This window comes from Ovis aries, chromosome 3 (genome assembly GCF_016772045.2).
Source record: "Ovis aries strain OAR_USU_Benz2616 breed Rambouillet chromosome 3, ARS-UI_Ramb_v3.0, whole genome shotgun sequence".
In the NCBI taxonomy this organism is placed as follows: Eukaryota; Metazoa; Chordata; class Mammalia; order Artiodactyla; family Bovidae; genus Ovis; species Ovis aries.
Window position 1 is genome coordinate 20,628,570 of NC_056056.1, and position 19,745 is coordinate 20,648,314.

Sequence of the window (19,745 nt, forward strand, 5' to 3'; positions counted from 1 at the left end):
CTGAGGTTATCGTTACATCCATTATATGGATAAGAGAACTAGCCCTGCGCAGCCCTATAGCCAAGACATAGGAGAGGAAGCCCATGAAAGTGTGTCTTCAGATTCCGCTTCCTGTCATTTCCTCATGCTGCCTTATCTCCTGAAGTTTCCCCAGTAGGTCCACGTGCCTTGGGAGGATGAAGATGATGAAGAAAAGAAAGAGAGATTTACGAACTCATGTTGTGTCCTTTCCTTCCAAATCCCACCCTCTGACTGAGCACATGGGAAGAAAACCTCACCACATCCTTCTTCTTATTCAATTTCCTTCTTAATTTTGTTTATTTGTTTTAAAAAATATTTATTTGGCTGTGCCAGGTCTTAGTTGCAGCATGTGGGATCTAGTTCCCTGACTGGGGATCGAACCTGCGCCCCCTGCATTGGGAGCATGGAGTCTTAGCCATGAGACCACCAGGGAAGTCCTCGGTTTCTTTTTTTATTGAGACATAATTCACATACCATAAAATTCACCATGTTAAAGCATACAGTTCAGTAGTTTCTAGTACATTCACGAGGTTGTGCAAACGCTACCAGTAATTTCAGAACATCACCATGAATTATTTTCTAATGTTTTTGTTTTCCAGATTCCAATAATGAGAGACCCTGGATGGATTCGAAATGTCTGGTCTTCAAACATTAATGTGAGTGGAGCTGCTGTGAATGTCCTAATGATACTTTAATATTTCCAGATGAGAGAAAATACTCTTTGACCAGCTGGCTTATTGCCATGGATACACGCAGTCCCCAGACCAGGACTACCATTCCCCTAAAGCTTTCAGAGTTGCTCTATAGCCCTTTCTAAAGGTTTGATGAGCCCCAGATGAAGCCCAGAACATTTTGGCTAGTTTCTAATTTCTTCTGCCTGTGAGCCACCCTCTCTCGGGCATAGATCTGATTTTTGTTATGTTTTTAACTTTCTATTTTATATTACAGTATAGTTGATTAACATACTGTGATAGTTTCAGGTGTACAACAAAGCCACTCAGCCATGCATTCTCCCCAAAGCCTCCTCCCATCCAGGCTGCCACTTAACACTGAGCAGAGTGGGTCCAATAGGATGCATGCCCCCCAATGCCCACTGCAGCACTATTTACAATAGCCAGGACATGGAAGCAACCTAGATGTCCATTGGCAGAAGATGTGGTACATATGTACAACAGCCATCAAAAAGAATGAAGTAATGCCATTTGCAGGAACATAGATGGACCTAGAGCTTGTCATAGCTCTGATTTTATCACCTCCTTGATTAAAAAGCATTTGGTGGCTCCCTAGTGCTAACAGGAAACGGTTCATATCAAGTTCAGACTATTTGTTTGCCCCTGATAGATGGTCAGATGTCCATCACATTAATAAAAGCCCTTGCTGCTGCCACTGAACCCCTCAGAGTCCTGCAAATTCTGCCTCTTCTTCCTGCACCCATTGGTCTGTTTGGCCACTGCCCCATGCCTGGTCCCCAAGCCTTGGCCCGGCCTTTCAGGTTGTCTCTGTGACTGTTCTTAGTGCTTTGTTCTCTGCTCTTTCAGGGTCTCCCTTGCCCCCATGTTCAGCATCCTGAGGGCCAGCACCTCCCTTGTCTACATGCCCACGCCAGCTTCCACGTTCTGCTCATGAGTCTGACTTGTTGAGCCTCTGTAGTTTGGGGGGAGGCGTATTTTACTGAAGCATAACAGGCAGTAGTCCATCTACATCCTGGCTCTTTTCTCACAGTACCTACAAATCACCTGCACATTGCCCTGGAGCAGAGTTTAAGCTTCAGTAGTTTCCTACAACTTGCTCTGCTCAGTAGATTTTAAACCTGAGATTCTCTCCTGTGGAGAAGAGACTTGAGAGAATACACTGCAGGTGGAGGGGTCTCAAGAAAAGGCTTTTGGAATACTCTAGGGAGGAAGTGGGCTTCCCAGGTGGCATGAGTGGTAAAGAACCTGCCTGCCAATGCATGAGACAGAAGAGGTGCAGGTTCGGTCCTTGTGTTGGGGAGATCCCCTGGAAGAGGGCATGGCAACCCACTCCAGTATTCTTGCCTGGAGAATCCCATGGATGGAGGAGCCTAGCAGGCTCCATAGGGTCCATAGGGTCCATAGGGTCACAAAGAGTCAGACACGACTGAAGCAACTTAGCACGCACACACAGGGAGGAAGTAATAAAGCCTCAATAGTCATTTGTCTCAACTGTGGCCTGTGCTAAGTTTTGGGGATATAGAATAAAAGTAACACTTGGTCTTGCTTTCAAAGAGCTCAGTCTGAGAGAGACTCTGGTCAGAGTGTGGACCAGGAGGAATTGCAGAGGACCCAGGAGACCCAGTGCAGGGCCAGCCAGAGCACATCTTCATACATGAATCCAGAGACCCCAGTTAAGTGAATGAAGAAGGCTCCTGAGGAAGACTGGTCCTGGGAATGCTGGGAAAAGCACAGGTTCTATTTCCAAGTGGATTGGCAGGGACTGGGCCCAATCAGAGGCCAGGAATCCTGAGTGGGGCGGGCAGTTAGTGGCAGTTGAGGCTGGAGTGAGGGGAGCTGTCCTCTATGGAGGAGAGAAGGGGCAGGATGTCCTGGTAAGTGAGCTGCTGTGGGTAGCCGTGGGGGCTGGCTGTCATGAGGTGGTCTGAGGCTGCCATTTTCCATGGCCAAATCCCATTCTCCAGACCTGGGGTCTGGAGCCCATGGCCACCAGGTTTCCAGGCCCAGCCTCCGGTCCGTGGTGCTGCACAATGGCCAGGTTACAAGACAGGCGGTCAAGGAAAGGCATCATTTGGGCCCTCCTGTCAGGCCTTGTACTGGACCTTCACAGAGCTCAGGAACTAACAAGACAAGAAACCATGGACAGGGATGTGAAGTTTCTGGTTTTTAGGGTGAAATTACAGAAAATCTTAACTGTCTGTGCAGGAGAACTGAATTAGGAGAGCAGAATTCTGGTGACAGTTGCCACTTTTAGGGCACGTGTGATATTGAGCAAGTTGTCTAACTTCCCTGAGCTTTGTTTCCTTTGGTGCATTGGGAGGTCATCCCATTGTGAACAGAGTGCTCGCTGTTTACCACCAGGCATCGTGTAGAAGAGAAGTGTGTGTGTGTATGTTTTTGCTTAATTGTTCAGTCATGTTCCACTCTTTGCCTCCCCATGGACTATAGCCCAACAGTCTTCCTTTCTCCACGAGATTCTCCAAGCAAGAATATTGGAGTGGGTTGCCATTTCCTCCTCCAGGGGGTCTTACCGACCCAGGGATGGAAACTGCATCTCCTGAGTCTCCAGCATTGGCAGGTGTATTCTTTATCACTGGGCCTCCAGGGAAGCCCATAGAAGAGCAGATGGGCTTGTAACTCAGCTTGGGTTGGGTGGAGAGTTTAGAAGCAACTCAGAAAAAATGCTTCCAAGAGAAAGTGAGTCCAAGAGAAGCACGGTCTTGAAAGAGGCCCAGGTGAACCAGGCATGGAGGTAAAAACTGGATCATATGATTGAAAGAGTGGGTGATGACAGTGGAGGAGGGGAAAGCAGTGCCAGTGATGGGGGGTGGGGTTCACTTGCTGTTCTGAGGAGTTGGCCTTTATCCTACAAGAGAAGGTAATGGAGGAAGGGTTAGCATTGAAGAGACTTAAGCAGACAGTGCTAAGTCAGATCTGTAGCCTGTTACAGGGCAGACATGGGGTGGGGCTGGAGGCAGGGAGACCCTTTAGCAAGTGGTCATTAGCTCAGTTGAGTTGAAGTGCTTGGAGGACTGCCCAAATGGAGGTGTGTAGGAGTTAGTCGGATGAAAGGTCTGAAGCCGAGAGGCAAGGTCAGGATGGGAGATACTGAACGGGGGGTCAACAGTAGAACAGTGTCACCGTAGTCTGCAAGGGGGACAGAATCACCCAGGAGTGTGTGTGGCATGGGGAGGTGGGCGAGGTCATATAGGTGGGTTTTCAGTCAGAACCTCTACTATGACAGCTTTTGGTAATTTTTTGGTATGTTGTTATCCTTAGATAATAAATGCCAAAAATGCTGAGTGATGAGAAAAACCCAAAATGAAGGGGAAGTACGATGGGGCAGATAGTAGGACTCAAGAGCTCTGTCCCTGCCCTTGTCTCTGTCTCCTAGTTACTGTAGATAAATGTGTGTGGCACAAGGTAGAGTGATGGGCGTGTTGTGGTTAGTCTTTGGCTTGAAGGGCTCACCGGCCGGCAGAGGAGATAGAGGCATAAGAAATGACGCAGTGACAAGACTTGTATCACGTGCCATGGTGGAGTTCCATGTGGGATGCTTGGTACAGAGAAGCCAGTGATGAATTCTCCATGGACCCGAGGAATGTCTGAGGGCAGGCTTTCCTGGGGGGTCCTGCTCTCAGTTTGAAGAATCTGGCAATGGGATGCAGAAACCTCCCCCCCCCACCCCAGATACACAGCAGCATACCTATCCTCTCCCCTCACAAAGAGAGGTTCATTCAAGGCAATAAGCCCTGAATTCTGGAGGGAGAATTGAGCAATGAAATGTCCACCCAAACTACGTAAGCCGTCTAACTCGGACGAGAGAACATGGTACAATTTGTCACATGAAGCCTCCCTCTTGGCCAACCTGTGTTTTGATTGCACCATTCCTAACAAAAGCAGCAATTCCCAGAATTCTAGATGATCCTGGCACAGTTTCTTGGAGCTGTGTTTTGCTTACTGTTTTTCTCTCTTGTCTTCAGGTCTGACAAAGGACAGGATTTTAGGGTGGACAGCATGTTTTGCGTGGGGAGGAAGTGACTTTGGTTAGATTTAAATTAATTTTTGAAATATTTTATCAAAGTGCTTCATGTACCTACTTTCTAGAAAATCAGCTCAGAAATGCTGGCTCAGAGCTGAAGCCATAGTTCAGGTTCTTACCCCGACCACTTCTGTATCTGCTTTGCACCTTGTCCTATGGACCTACTGAGAGAGGAGAATCTAGCTGATTCTCACAGATCATTGTATGTAAACGCATTCTCCTTTTTCATACTCTTCAGTTTATGTATAATCCTATCCTTGTTTAGTTTGTTCTGTGTTTAGATTCTGTCTTTCTTACATATGGAATTTTTCTTAGGCGGGGGGTATGTTTTTCCTGGAAGTTATATTTGCCTTTTTCCTTGTTAGCAGGAAAGATATATGCTTCCCAGTCCCTGCCTGTCCTCCCCACTACAGACAACTGATAAGCTTTTACTTCAATCTGTCACTTGGAAACTATCACATTCTTTAAGTCCATTAACTTGTTTTAATTGGGATCTATTTACTAACTTATTTGGATGACCGTGATTTTCATATAGAACTTTGGTTTTCTTACTTATTTCTTATTTATTCAACAAACCTTATATGGAACAGGTGATAGGTTTTTTTTTGGTAAGAGCATTATAAATATTAACTCATTTACTTCCTTACAATAGTTCTATAAGTTGGTCTTATTATTATCTGTAATTGAGAGATGAGAAAAATGAGCACAGAGAGGTTGAGCCACTCGCTCAAGGTCATACAGCTGAAAAAGGGCAGGGTTAGAATTCAGACCCACACCTAGCTCCAGAGACTTTGTTCTTAAGCTCTGTAGTATGCATTGGAGAAGGAAATGGCAGCCCACTCTAGTATTCTTACCTGGAGAATCCCAGGGACAGGGGAACCTGGTGGGCTGCTGTCTATGGGGTCACACAGAGTTGGACACGACTGAAGTGACTTAGCAGCAGCAGCAGCAGCATGCTGCCTGTATGAAGAAGGCAGTGGCACCCCACTCCAGTACTCTTGCCTGGAAAATCCCATGGGCGGAGGAACCTGGTAGGCTGCAGTCCATGGGATCGCCAAGAGTCAGACACAACTGAGTGACTTCACTTTCACTTTTCACTTTCATGCATCGGAGAAGGAAATGGCAACCCACTCCAGTTTCTTGCCTGGAGAATCCCAGGGACGGTGGAGCCTGATGGGCTGCTGTCTCTGGGGTCGCACAGAGTCGGACACGACTGAAGTGACTTAGCAGCAGCAGCAGTATGCTGCCTGTATAAGAAGTTTCCCTTGTTCAGTAGTTTCTAATTCTTTTCATTTATTTCTTGCATTTAGTACCTCTATCACGTTCCCTGATTTTTCCAAGCCCTTTCTCTCTTGGATCACCTCTCACTCCAGGAGACCTTTCTTCCTGCTTGCTCTCAGTCCTCCACTAGAGCTGGCATCTAGTCAGGCTCTCATTACACCTACCTTAACCCAGATCCTTATTTTCTTCTTTTCTTAGTTTACTCTTTAGAAGTAAGCAAACTGGAATTCATTTTCATGTGATCTCCCAGAAAAGGGGGCTAGAAGAGAGGTTTCTGTGTCCTTGTGTGTCTGAATCTCTATTTTAATTTGGCTTTATGTTTGATTGTTTGGTTGGAATGAGAATTTGAGGTTATATCACTTTTCTACAGAATTTTGAATGCATTGTTTCATTGACTTCTAAGAACCAGTGTTACCTCTATGCCAGTCTGACATTTGTTCCTTCCTGGATGACTTATTATTTTCTATCTGGAAGCTTCTGGGTATCGGTTAACCCTTTGTATCCTGAAGCCTCAGCAGTGGATTGTGTCCCATTCATTCTACTTAGACCTTGGAGCATGAGTCTGTATTGTTCTGATGGACAACATACTTGTAAGCTAATGAATATCAACAGATGAGATGTTTCAACAGATTAAAGGAAAATGGAAAACAAAAAGAGTGGTGGCTGGAGACCAGTGAAGTTCTCCCCTATCTCCCTCATCCCCTATTGCCCAACTTTTTGGTCTATGATTGGCAGATTTCATTAACTTAACCTTCTATTTTTCTCATTGTTATTTTTGGCAATCAAAAATAATTAACAGATTTTAACAGATTCCTTTAACAGATTCCTTTTTGTTCTCTAGTTTTTTTCCTCTTTCACAGCTTTCTTCTATTTTATGTATGAAATAACCTCCCTGATCTCGCTGAGCTTCAAATTTGGGCATTTCTTCCTGTTAATTTATCTTCTGTTCCCTTAATTATTTTTTATTTCTTCTGGAGTCAGGTTTCCCCCATCTGTTGTTCTTTTTCTTTCAGATTGCAGTTTCCTCAAGAATCTGGTGATTAGCAGTTGACTGTTTTTCTTTAACATGGATAGGGTAGGAAGGTTGCCTGGAATTTCCCATTGCTGGGGTTTGCTCTGGGATAAACAGTCAGGGAGCTGTTACCAAGACCACGTGGTTCTGGCTCTGGCCCCTGCTTTGAGGTTCTCCTGAGCAGGTGGCTCTGCCCTCTGCTGCAGCCCCTTTGCAGGCATTCCAGGTTATAACTTGCTCCGTGTTATTTCTTTACTCAACCCTTCCCTTTGCTTCCACATTCCAAATTTGATTAAACGTCTTTTCCATGGAAGATGGTTCTCTCTTCACGGTTGTGAAAGTTTAAGTTCTGAAGTTTCCTTGAAATCTAAAGAGATGAGGTATCTGAAAGTACAAACTAGTCAATCCTAAAGAAAGTCAACCCTGAATATTCATTGGAAGGTCTGTTGCTGAAGCTGAAGCTCCAACGCTTTGGCCACCTGATGTAAAGAGGTAACTCACTGGAAAAGACTCTGGTGCTGGCAAAGATAGAAGGCAAAAGGAGAAGAGGGCGGCAGAGGACATAATGGTTAGATAGCATTATAAAGTCAATGGGCAAACTCCGGGAGATGGTGGAGGCCAGAGGAGCCTGGTGTGCTGCACTCCATGGGGTCACAAAGAGTAGAACACGAGTCAGTGACTGAACAACAACATCTGGAAGTAAAGGGAAAATAGACGCCTGTGTTCATTCTGCTTTACCTGCCATCCTCACCCAGGATTTTCTTCCTTGTCCAGCATCATAACCGGAGCTGTTCTGAACTTATCCGATGACGTTCACCGTGTTCCTATCTAGAAGTACTCTGCAGGTATCTTACAGCCGATTGCGTTTCTTAGCCTGAATCATGACAGCCCTGCTCTGTAACTCTTGCCCAAGATGGATCAGTGCTAGGCACTAAGCACAGTCAGATCCAACAATAATGTATTTAATTAGAATCTTACTGAGAAGGATCATTTCCTATTCAGTGAATGCTGACACCATATGATAATTAAGCATACATTCCAAAATATTTATTGAACACCAGTTAAGTACCAGAAATGGTGCTAGATCCTTAAAACAGAAATGGTCTTTTCCCTCCTGTAGAGTCTGTCTGCTGGGGGAGAGATTTTGCAATCATTGCACACACAAATGGAACATTTAAATTTGATCAGTGAGCTAAGTGAAAGATTCGCAGAGCAATCCAAGTGTCTAACAGGGAACACTGACATCCTTGGGGAGGTTAGTGATGCTTGAACAAAGGATGAAGAGTGAGCAGTGGTTAACCCAGTGAAGAAGGGGGAGAGGATTCCATGTAGAGGCAGCAGCATGTGCAAAGGCCCTGTGGTAGGAGGGAAAAGGACAAGCCCAAGGACTTGAAAATTATCCAGTGCATCTGGAGCCTTGACTGTGTGGAGAAATGGTGAAGGCAGAGCAGCCAGGCCCCAGACAGGCCGTCAGAGGTCTGATGCTGGAGGAGCCTGGAGGTGCCTGTCTGTCAGAGAACCACTCCCCATCCAGATGCTCTCTGGCTGACCCAGCTGTCTCTGGGTCTCCTGAGAACACTGCAGCTAAGCTGAGCATCAGCGGAGCAAGACCGTACTGTGGTATATTCAATGCTACAGGGCAGGGAACGGTAGAAGAGAATTGAAGCTGAGCAGTGTTAGGGCCCGGATAAACCCTGGTCTGCCCAGCCCCCACTCCCTGCCTTCCACTGGAAAGTCAAGAAACTCCCAACTCGGCTCAGAATTTCCTTTGTTTAGGTTAGTTATGCCCAAGCCTTTGCTTACACATCCGCCAGGGAGGGAGACAGGAGAGGAGAATATGGGGTGGGAGGAGGGAGATGTGATATTCTAAAATGAAAGAGAATTCACAGTTATTCCTTCTGAAGCTGCCTCAATATCCTCTGAAATGAATGGAGATGCCCTGGAATGGGGGCATGGGCCCCAGTCTGACAGTTACTGCACTGTGTGTGTTGGGGCATCAGACAGTCGTGACGATATGAGGCTGTCTGTCCCCATGAAGTCACAGCATAGATGTGTAAATGACAGGTCAGAGCAGATGGCCCTCTATTCCCGCTTCCTCTCTTTCTCCATCATGGAGACTGAGGTGACCTAGGTAGGATCCTGTAAGTGGCAGAACATAGGCAAGGACCTAGATCTCCGGATCCCCAGAACCACACCCTGTCTAAGACACTTCCGTTTCCAGAAAGACATGTGGGATATTTTTACTGGGCTTACGTCCTCACTGTTCTGGGAGGAAAAATCAGAGACCCAGGTCAGATTTTGTGATGAGCTTGGGGGTGGGGGCAGCAGGGGTGGGGACATGTTCCCTCCGGTGAGCCTGAGGGCTGGACCAGGGAGAGATCTAAAACTCAAAATTAGCTTTTGGAACCAGCTTATTCTCAGAGTCCCTTTAGGCAGAAGTGCTCCTGTCTCTTCTCTCTTTGGGGCAGAAGCCTCAGGGATCTTCTCCATTTCACCCAACGGAGAGCTTTGCTAGAACCAGGTCATCCTCTTTGGAGGGCAGAGGGAGGTGGAGCAGCTAATTCAATCCAGGCATCAGAGAATCAGGTGGAAGCATGCTGAACCCAACTGCCCACCTCTGCACAGACCCCCACTCCTCTGAGGGCTGTTCTGGTGGGACCACGAAGCTGAGTCCAGATTTCTCAACCTGGTCACACAAAAGATCCAGCTGTTCACTCTGGATCTGTCTCCACAGCCCTGCTCCTAGTGGGGATCCAGTGGGGAGCCCCCAGGCTCCAGGCACAGAGGAGCCTCTCTGCAGAGGCCTGTCCTTTTGCCATGGGTCCCTTTTATCATGATTGCAGATCCACCAACTTCCATCCTTCAGATGGTTTGGAATCTACAGGAAAATATGATCCTGTCCTCTCTTTAGGTCACTATTTCTCCATCTCCCGTTCCCCCCACTGGGTTTTCTTTTGCAATTTAAGCAGCTTTGGTCATTATTCTTAGAGAGTGGTTTGGCCTCGCCTTTCATGCTAGCTCATTCCTTCCAGACCATCATTATATCTCTCAAGCACGGAGGCCAGCACCAAATGTGGTTTTCTGAGTGTGGTGTGACCTTCAGAGAAAACCAGGGAAAATGACTTCCTTTCTTTTGGGCTGTCAGTCATCTATCTACCTATGCAGCCAAATACCCCAGGGTGGGGGGAAATGTGAACCTTCGGGGTCTTCTTCTCCTGAGGCTTGCAGAGGGGCGCACAGGCTGAAATCTCATGGCCATGAATATGCTGACTTCACATCTCAATAGTAAAGAGTAAACTTTAAAGATGAGACTCCCAAGAAACAAGTGAATATTTTCTTAGCCTCTAAAGTTTGGTAAGGCTAGGTTGACAAGATCTGGAGAGACTACAGAAGAGCCTTGTATTTGGTTCAGATGATTTGCTGAAAGTTTAGATACACTGCCTCGAACAGCATTCTCTTATACACGACAGAACATGGTAGACTTACACACGATTACCAGAGGTGCTGGGTTGCATAGTGACCAGTGCACAGAGCAATGTACAAATCCCATGCAGTTACCAGAACCTACTTCCCAGAAGTTTGACAGCAGAACATGCTTTTTAGGTCTCTACAGTGTTAGTCACTCAATCGTGTTCAAGTCTTTGCGACCCTATGGACTGTAGCCCACCAGGCTCCTCTGTCCATGGAGTTCTCCAGGCAAGAATACTGGAGTGGGTTAACCACAAATCTACCCAAGTTACTCTGAGCTAGAGATGAAAGGAAGCATTCTCTTCCTTGTAAGAGTTGGTCTTACACATGCAACTTTTCCATCAAGATTCAAAAGCACCGTCCAAAGACAATGTAGGAGGGGGTAAGCAGGGTGTTACATCTGGAAGACCACCTCTGGTTCTAACTGTGGATTTTCCTGAAGAATGAGAGGGCCTATGGTTTGTGAACCAGTATTTCCAGGTTTGTGAACCAGTATTTCCCAGTTTTACCTTCTACTCCGATGTCTAACATTTGCTGGTAGGCAAGCTGGTAGGCTTCCCTTGTAGCTCAGTCGGTAAAGAATCTGCCTGCAATGCAGGAGACCCGGGTGCGATTCCTGGTTGGGAGATCCCCTGGAGAAGGAAATGGCAACCCACTCCAGTGTTCTTGCCTTGAGAATCCCATGGACAGAGGAACCTAAAGGGCTATAGTCCATGGGGTCGCCAAGAGTCAGACACGACTTAGCGACTAAACCACCACATTCTGGTCATGCCTAAGGAAATTGCTTATGAGAAAACAACCCCACTGTAATCCTAGGTATCGATGCAAAGACTATGCCAACAGGGGCACAAGGTGGTTGGTCCTTGATATTCAGCTGAAAGCTTGGGTTCACAGGGTCACACATGAGCAAAGACTTCTGATGCTCATCTAGCAGTGTTGTCATATTTTAAAGGATTCCATTCTAACTGTACAATAACTTTCTAGTTTATCACCATTTAAAAACTAGTTTTTAGTTTATTGGATAATAGGCAAACAGTTGTATCCTATAATCACTCATCATTTTTGTCTATCACTTAGGCATTTCAAAGGGTTCCTATATAGCCTAAACTTTTTTAGAATTGATGCTTTTTCTACAACAAGGTCTACGACTAGAAATCTCTTACTAGTATACTTTACATGTGCGTGCTAAATTGCTTCAGTTGTGTCTGCCTCTTTGCAACCCTATGGACCGTAGCCTGCCAGACTCCCCAGTCCATGGGATTCTCCAGGCAAGAATACTGGAATGGGTTGCCTGCGCTCTTCCAGGGGATCTTCCTAATCCAGGGATCAAACCTGTGTCTCTTATGTTTCCTGCATTGGCAGGTGGGTTCTTTATCACTAGTGCCACCTGGGAAGCCCAGTATACTTTATAAATAACACCAAATTTTTGTGCTCTTTTGGATAAGGTAATTCCTCCCTTAATGTTTTTTTCTCACTTAGTTGGAGTGAATTAGAAATGAATTGAAAGTCCCTTCTAGTTAGCTTTCTGTGAACTTAGAATTCAGCCAGGCAAAATCCGATGTCATGGGAAAATTTGGTCATGTCCTGCTCCAAGTTTCCATCATCCCTAGTGTCTATCAGGTCTGTTCTGGACCAGTGCCGGCCTCTGACCAGCTCCAATCAGTTGGCTTACTGAGCGCTCTCTGTCTTCTCTGACATCATAACTCCAGCGGGGCCATCACAATCCTGCCACCCAACAATGAGCTTTCCCTGGGGTCTTTGCAGAGGGTGCAGGTGGAAGGGCGATGGACAAGGAGAGAACATGGGAGGGGAGGAGGGGGGCTAAAGGGCACGATCAGGAGGAAAGAGAGAGAGGGGCTGAGATGGGGGTGGGGTGGCCGCCATGCCTGTGCTAACAGCAGCTGGTAAGAGGTGGCCTGGCCTGCTGGGAACCAGAATGCTGGGAGAAAGAGGAAGATTGACCTGGGGGCCAATGTTCCCATGAGCAGGGACCTCCACGTGAAGCTAACGGGAGTGGAACAGGGTCCTGACGACATGCCCTCCAAGAGGAGAAGACGAGGCTTTCTGCCAGCAGCAAAGGTAAAAGGCAGGAGGAAGGGTGAACGTGACCAGGTGCTAGTCGTCAGGCGACACGTCCTGCCGTCCCCCACGCTGCCTTCTCAGGCACAGAACCCACCAAAGAGTGGACCCAGTGCTGAGGTGTGGGGACGAGAGAGCCCTGTTACGACTCCTGGGGTCTCAGCTCTCCCCTCTGTGACCTTCTGCGGTTTGCTCTGGGCTGTTAAACCCAGGACTCCTCATCTGCTCTATGTCGCTGATCGCCTACTGGTAGAGATCCTTGAAGAAGGGTAAACCATGGTGTGTGTTTGTAAAATTTGAATTTATACAAACAAATTTCCAATATTTTTGTCTCGTTAACGTGGGGAAATGCAAAGGAAATGCCATTTAGATGTACGTGCGGGCCTGTGATACTGAGTGTATTTTCAGGGAGTTCTGCAAGTTGGCACCGAACAGAAACCTGCAGAGTCTAATTCCTGTTAGAAGGACAAGACAATAGGGACAGGAACTTCGATTCCCAAACCAGGACCCAAGCCAAGCCCACAGCGCCCCTGTAAAGTAGGTGACCTTTGCCTTTGCCCTCCAACCCCTCGGGGCTCCCTGCTCCTCCCCTTCCTGTAGGCCGCAGAGCAGAGGTGTCTTGAGACCCTCAGGGCAAGCTAGTCATGAACCACCATCAGCACACAAATATTTATGGGACATGCAGTTTCACTGGGATTTTAAGATAGTGAGTATTTTCTTGGTCTTGTTATGTTTTTGATTGGGACATCGTGGTAGCCAGGCACCTCCCCACAAAGTCAGCTTGTGTGGACAGATGCCCACACGAGGGCTCCAGCCCAGGGTGGGGGACAGTGAACACAGCTCAACACAGCTCCTGAAGCACCGTTTCTGCCTGGGTCTCTTGCCCTTCTTTCATGATGATTGCGAAAGCGAATGAGAAAGTCCGTTTTTCTACCTGCAAAAAAAGGTTTTCTACCTTCAGCTTCAGGGAAGTTCCAAGAACTCACATTTCACAGCTTGGGGTAAAGACTTCACAGCCTGCAGAGGCACTGCCCACACCCCTCTAGGAGCCTGGGAGGATCGTCAGTGTTATCACTGGAGCCACATGGGTCCCTGAACTCAAAAGCTGAGGCATTTGGAAACTTGATGTCCCTTCATCCATTTTCCATGGCAACCAGTGCCTGATCATCACTTGACCTCAGAACTGGATATCCAGGCCGTGGCAGAAGCCGGCTACTTCCGCTGTCTCCTGCCGCCTGGCCCACCGCCGTCCTGCACGGCCGGCCCACCCTGGCCAGATTCACTTCCATAAGATGGAGGTTTCATAACATTTCCTTCCCTGCTTATAACCTGTTCACGGGTTCTCCAGGGCCTTCAGTTTAAAGCGCCATTTGAGGTGTCACATGAGGCACCATTTTTCTTTTTGCAGGAGGCAAATTCTCACTCTAACCATAATTCTAAATATTTACTTTCACGTTAGATATTTCATTAATCAAGAAGAACTGAGCTAATTATTCTGTGTTTTTTGATGGTTAACATCAAGGTCTGGGAAAAACTGAGGGCAGGAGGCAAGGGTATTGTCTTGCCTTTTCCTTTGCCTCCTAATTTTTTCTTGAAAGCTGAACATCTCAGTAGAACCATAGAAACGCAAGCTGTTCTTATCTCCAGAAATGGACCCACTTTTCCTCGTGGCAGGCCCTTAGCGTGGGGGTGTGAGTTAACCTGGGTAGAAGCTGGGCAGGCTTTGAAGTTCCTTGCTGCTCTGGTTGCCCTCAGTGCATTGAACCCTTCACAATCCTGTGGGCACACCTTGTGTTTCGGGGTGCCAGTGGGTTTACCTCCCTGCCTCCTTAGCTTTAGATCTTTCCTTTGCACTAGACCTCAGAGAGGGTCCCTTTGCCTGTTAAGTTTCCTCTCCCTGGTGTTCTTGTGACCCTCCTGTTGTTGCTGTGAGCTCGGCAGTGTGCGGTGGCAGAGGGAGACCTCCTCTGTTGCTTTTGACTAAGTTCTAGAGGAAGCAACTTTCTGTCCTTGGTTCTCCGGGGTCCAGTTGCCTTGGTCCTCCTGTCTCTGAGCTGCAGATAGAATAGCAACCACAATTTTTAAATAGCAATGAGTGTCCAGGATGTTTCTCAATATCGACAACAACTTTGATGTGACATGAAAATATTTGTGATTTGTTGGTGGTGGTGACGGTGTCGGTTACCAGGTACTGTGGATCCTGTTGTGTTTTGTTGCCAACATTCACAATTGAAGAACACTCTGCTGCATTGGATTTAGAAGGTAGTGAAGATATGACTGTTTCCACATTGAGTGCCCAGATTTTTTGTTATGGATCCTTGGATCTTTCGGACTCCTAACTAGCATGTTTGGAGAGACAACTCACAGGTTGAGGGAGAGATGACAGTAATACAACTTGGCCTGAGACCAGAGTTTCTCTCATGAGTTAACCTTAGTCATGTGACACTTGCAAGCTTCCCAGCTGGGGCGGGGAAGGCCCGCATCCCAAGGACAGCCAGACTGCTGGGACACACCATGAAGAACAAATCTCCTCCAAGCCCAGAGAACCTCTCCCCAAAGGAAGATGAGAAAAGAGTGTGACTTCTGAATAAGCATTAAACCAGGCCAGCCAGTAGAGACTGCAGAGACATGAAGGATTTCACTCCTGTGTCTCGTCAGGCTGGTTACATGTTCTCAAGTTAAATGAAAGCAGTCCTCAGTAAGAGGACTTGACAGGACTGTTTGTCGCACACAGCTCGCCTGGTAATGGAGCGGCCATCTGTGTTAGCTTATTGCCTTTATCCAAAGGAATAACAAAACCTCTGGTACCTTTACGGCAAGAGCTAGTTTTGCATCGTGGATTGAGGCATGACATCTGTCAAAATTAGGCACCTGCCCTCCCAGAGAGGCTGGGAGACAGGGGTACAAACTTCCTGTTCTCATTTCCAAGAGGTGGTGGCCAGGTTCTTCGAACATTTGAGTCCTACAGGTGCCCAGAGGCTTATCTAGATCTTTTAAAAAAGATTTACTTGCATCTCAGAGGGGCAGAGAAAGAATATATAAGAAGGGTTGCACAGTAAAAGCTCTAAGAGAAGGTGGGGAGGAGCAGGCAGGATCTTCCCCTTAATGCATCGGGGAAGGTGGAATCTTTTCCTTGGTTTGTCTTGACTGTCACACTGAAGAGGAGCCAAGGAACCACACCTCTGTACTTCCTTCCGCAAGAGGGAAGGGGTGAGGACAGAGAGAGAGGCAGAGTGCCCGTGGACGCCAAAGGAGGTGGATACGGATGTTCCTTGTAGGTGTGCGTTGTTACACTCAGGTGTGACGTTACTGCTTTGGGCTAAGCAAAAACTGAATTTAACTCTCCTAAGCACAAAGGAGCATGTGCTTTAATTCAGGAAATTGACTTTAACTCTCCAGAGTGGTTAATCCCCTTCCTGGACTACCAGTTCAGCCAGTCAATCATTCATTTCACACATCTTCTGAGACCACCTGTGGGCCCAGCATGCACTGGACACTGCGGAAGAGAGAAGGGTATGAATTCATTCTTGCATCCAAACTGGGGAGGTGACCCCCCCCCATTTGAGGCACTGAGCTCCCCATTCGCCATTGCCTTCCCAGGGGTCTTTCCATCTGCTTGTCCTCGGCCTGAAATGCCTCCTCCCACCTACTTTCCCTGTGTTAGGCGTCTTTCCCATCCTGAAGGCCCAAACCTGATAACTGCATTCTTTATCAGGCTCCTAAGTGTTCATAATAACAATAATAGCAATTGTCATTACTAACATAAAACTCACCAGAGTGAACTATCTACGTTGTGTTAGACATTGCACTGATATAGTACAATGCACTAAACACTTGAGATAAGTCCAACAGCCCTGTGAATCAGATGTTTCACCCCAAGTCAGTAGAAAAGGAAACTGAGGGTTAGAAAGGTCAAACATCCCTTCCCCAGGTCACATAATTAGCAAGAGGTAAGGCGGGGATCAGAGTGCAGCGTGGAGCCCCTTACCCTGGGGTCTTCTGTCAGGCTTGATCTTGTCTTCTCTGTTCCTCCTCCCTCAGTGCTTCCTGACATCAAGTGTTGGATATTTGACAGACTAGAGGAGGCCTGGAAGAAAGGCTCTGTGTCTCATCACGGCGCTGTTCTCTGCAACGTGGAGCTCTGTGTCTGGGGTACACTAGGTGCTGGAAAAGGGGGCGGGAGCAGCACTGGGAGGCTCTAGACAGGGACAGACCAGCAAAGGTGGTCATTCCTAGGATGTTGGTCACCTAAGACTTTGGATTGTAGGTTGAGAAGATGAGCTGAATCAATACTGTTTCTCTGTTGACATTTTGGAGTTAGGGGAACCAAGGTAGGTGGTCATGGGAAGGAAAGAGCTGCTTGGGGAGCCATGTGTGGCCAGACTGATGAAGGAGGGATTCCGGGAGGAAGCAGTTGGGAGAAGGGAAGGGGCGGAGTTAAGGAAGCAGAAGGAGAGTGAGAGACAGAAATCTGCCGCAGTTCAAGGCCCACTTCTGGAATCCCGGGCTCCTCTTAGTGTATCATGCTACACACACACACACACACACACACACACACACACACACACACTAACTCTACTTTGAGTTGGTTTATATGGACATTAAAAGAAACATACATTTTATGTCGACCCTTGGAACAGGGCACTGGTAGAGAGGGTGTGCTTTGAGAGAGGGGGCAGCTGGCCAGGGTACAGGATGAGGGGAAGTGGACTCTTAGAACACTGATTTTCAAATGTGACTGGACAGTGGAATTTCATGGGGAGAAGGCAATGGCACCCTGCTCCAGTACTCTTGCCTGGAAAATCCCATGGACGGAGGAGCCTAGTAGGCTGCAGTCCATGGGGTCGCTACAAGTCGGATACGACTGAGTGACTTCACTTTCACTTTTCACTTTCATGCATTGGAGAAGGAAATGGCAACCCACTCCAGTGTTCTTGCCTGGAGAATCCCAGGGACAGGGGAGCCTGGTGGGCTGCCGTCTATGGGGTTGCACAGCGTCAGACACGACTGAAGTGACTTAGCAGCAGCAGCTCTGTGATATGCCTATGCCTGTGTCCTGCCCCCAGAGACTGTGGTTAATTGCTGTCAATGCTTGTCTGGGTATAGAGAGTTTTAACAGTTCTCTAGGTGATTCTACGATGTGACAAGTTTTCTTGGTAAACACTGCTTTGTTGTTGTTGCTTAGTTACTAAGTCGGGTCTGACTCTTTTGGGACCTCTTGGACTGTAGCCAGCCAGTCTCCTCTGTCCATGGGATTTCCCAGGCAAGAATACTGGAGTAGATGGCCATTTCTTTATCCAGGGGATCTTTGCCACCCAGGGATCGAGTCTGAGTCTCCTGCAATCGCCGGCAGATTCTTTACCACTGAGTCACCAGCAAAGATTTGGCGTCCTCAGAGTATAGAGTGACTTTCCTCAACCAAGTCCAGGTTCTAGGTCAACAATTAAAGACGTTGTGGTTAGACTCCAGGCAACAAGCAGACGCCAATGTGAATGGCTATTGACAAGCAGCACATAAATGCTGCATGTTAACACATATTATAAGTTGTTGGCAAATCCGGTCCTCTTCTGCTTTCCTAATTGTTTAGAGCTGACAAAGGCTTATATGAGTTAACATCATAGATTTTATCTTAACTGGGTGCAAAGATCTATCAGCTGAAAACTCATAACACCTGAGCAGTGACCCTGTGGTTGGCCCTGAGCCCACAGCGCTGTAACAGGTTATGTAGCATCTTCTTGTAGGAACCTGATTTTATTCTGGAGCCAGCTTCCCTAGCTGAGGTCAGAGGATGGATCACTATGCTTAGCTTTGGGTCCAGGTTTCTGGTGAGGCTCCACCTTCATTACCTCATCTTTAAACCTAATTACCTCTGCATCCCAATTGCCATCAATATGGGAGTTATGGCTTCAAAACAAATTTGCGGGGATATAAATTTTTAGTCCAGGGCTTTTTGGGTGATACTAGTGGTAAAGAACCTGCCTGCTAATGCAGGAACCTTAGAGTTGTGGGTTCAATCCCTGGGTTGGGAAGATCCCCTGGAGGAGGGCATGGCAACATACTCTAGTATTCTTGCCTGAAGAATCTTATGGACAGGGGAGCCTGGAGGGCTCCAGTCTACAGGGTTGCAAAGTCAGACACAACCAAAGTGATTTAGCACGCATGCAAACATTTAGTCCATAGCAGATGCATTTTTCAGTTGAATTCCAAATGTATTTTCTTCTCGGGTAGATTCATCTAGTGTACACAAATATGGGCTTCCCTTATGGCTCAGCAGGTAAAGAATCCACCTACAGTACAGGAGATGCAGGAGACACAGGTTCGATCCCTGGGTCGGGGAGATGCCCTGGAGAAGGAAATGGCAACCCATTCCAGTTTGCTTTGCCTGAAAAATCCCATGGACAGAGGAACCTGGAAGGCTATAGTCCATGGGATTGCAGATAGTTGGACATGACTGAGCATGCACACACACACGAATATGGCCTTGCCAATCAATGATTCAAACACCTGTGGCCAGTCATGGTCCCACGTTCCCTAAGTGGCTTCATTCCTGCTACCTCATCTCTCCTCTTCCCTTCTCCTCCCACCTTCCCCATCATCCAGCAGAATCCTAGTCTGCTGTACTCTTGTCTATGGTGATTGGCAGGTGCTCATGCTGGACCAAATAGAATTCTAATCCTGGGTCTGGCACATCAACCTATTCACTACAAGGCTGGGGAAAAGATGGGGCAGGATGAAGGCTATGAAGTGAAGCTTAGACAGTTGGTGTATGTGAAGTGTACACCAAAGGACCCACCTTCCCAGGGGTGGGGGCTGCTTCCTAGAAGCCTGGGTCCTACAGGCTTGGCAGTGGACCAGAGAGAACAATATAGTTTTCTAGCAAAACCACTTTTCTTGTCCTTGTCTGGTTCATCAGGAGTCTTCCCCATTTGGCCATGGGAGAAAAGCTGTCCCAGCCCCTTCCATCACCAGGACGCAGGCTGGGAGCCACTGCCAGGGCAGTCAGGGGACTGAGTGTGCTAACCCCATCAGTGTGTGTGTGTGTGTGTGTGTGTGTGTGTGTGTGTGTGTTTCCTCCTTCAGTCCCTGAACGGCCCACCCCACTTTGCACAGGCTAGCCTTCTTTCTTTGTCTGCTCCTCCACACCGGGATA

General features: G+C 47.4%; 1 protein-coding gene across 2 annotated transcripts in view; it reads left to right on the forward strand.

Annotated features, from left to right (window-relative positions):
- Positions 1-19,745, forward strand: part of LPIN1 (lipin 1) — a 127,602-nt gene that overhangs the window by 34,082 nt on the left and 73,775 nt on the right. For both annotated transcript variants that reach the window (XM_027965741.2, XM_027965742.2), the window contains exon 2: positions 621-677. In XM_027965741.2, coding sequence (XP_027821542.1) covers positions 621-677 — 57 coding nt within the window. The remainder of the gene's footprint in view (positions 1-620; positions 678-19,745) is intronic.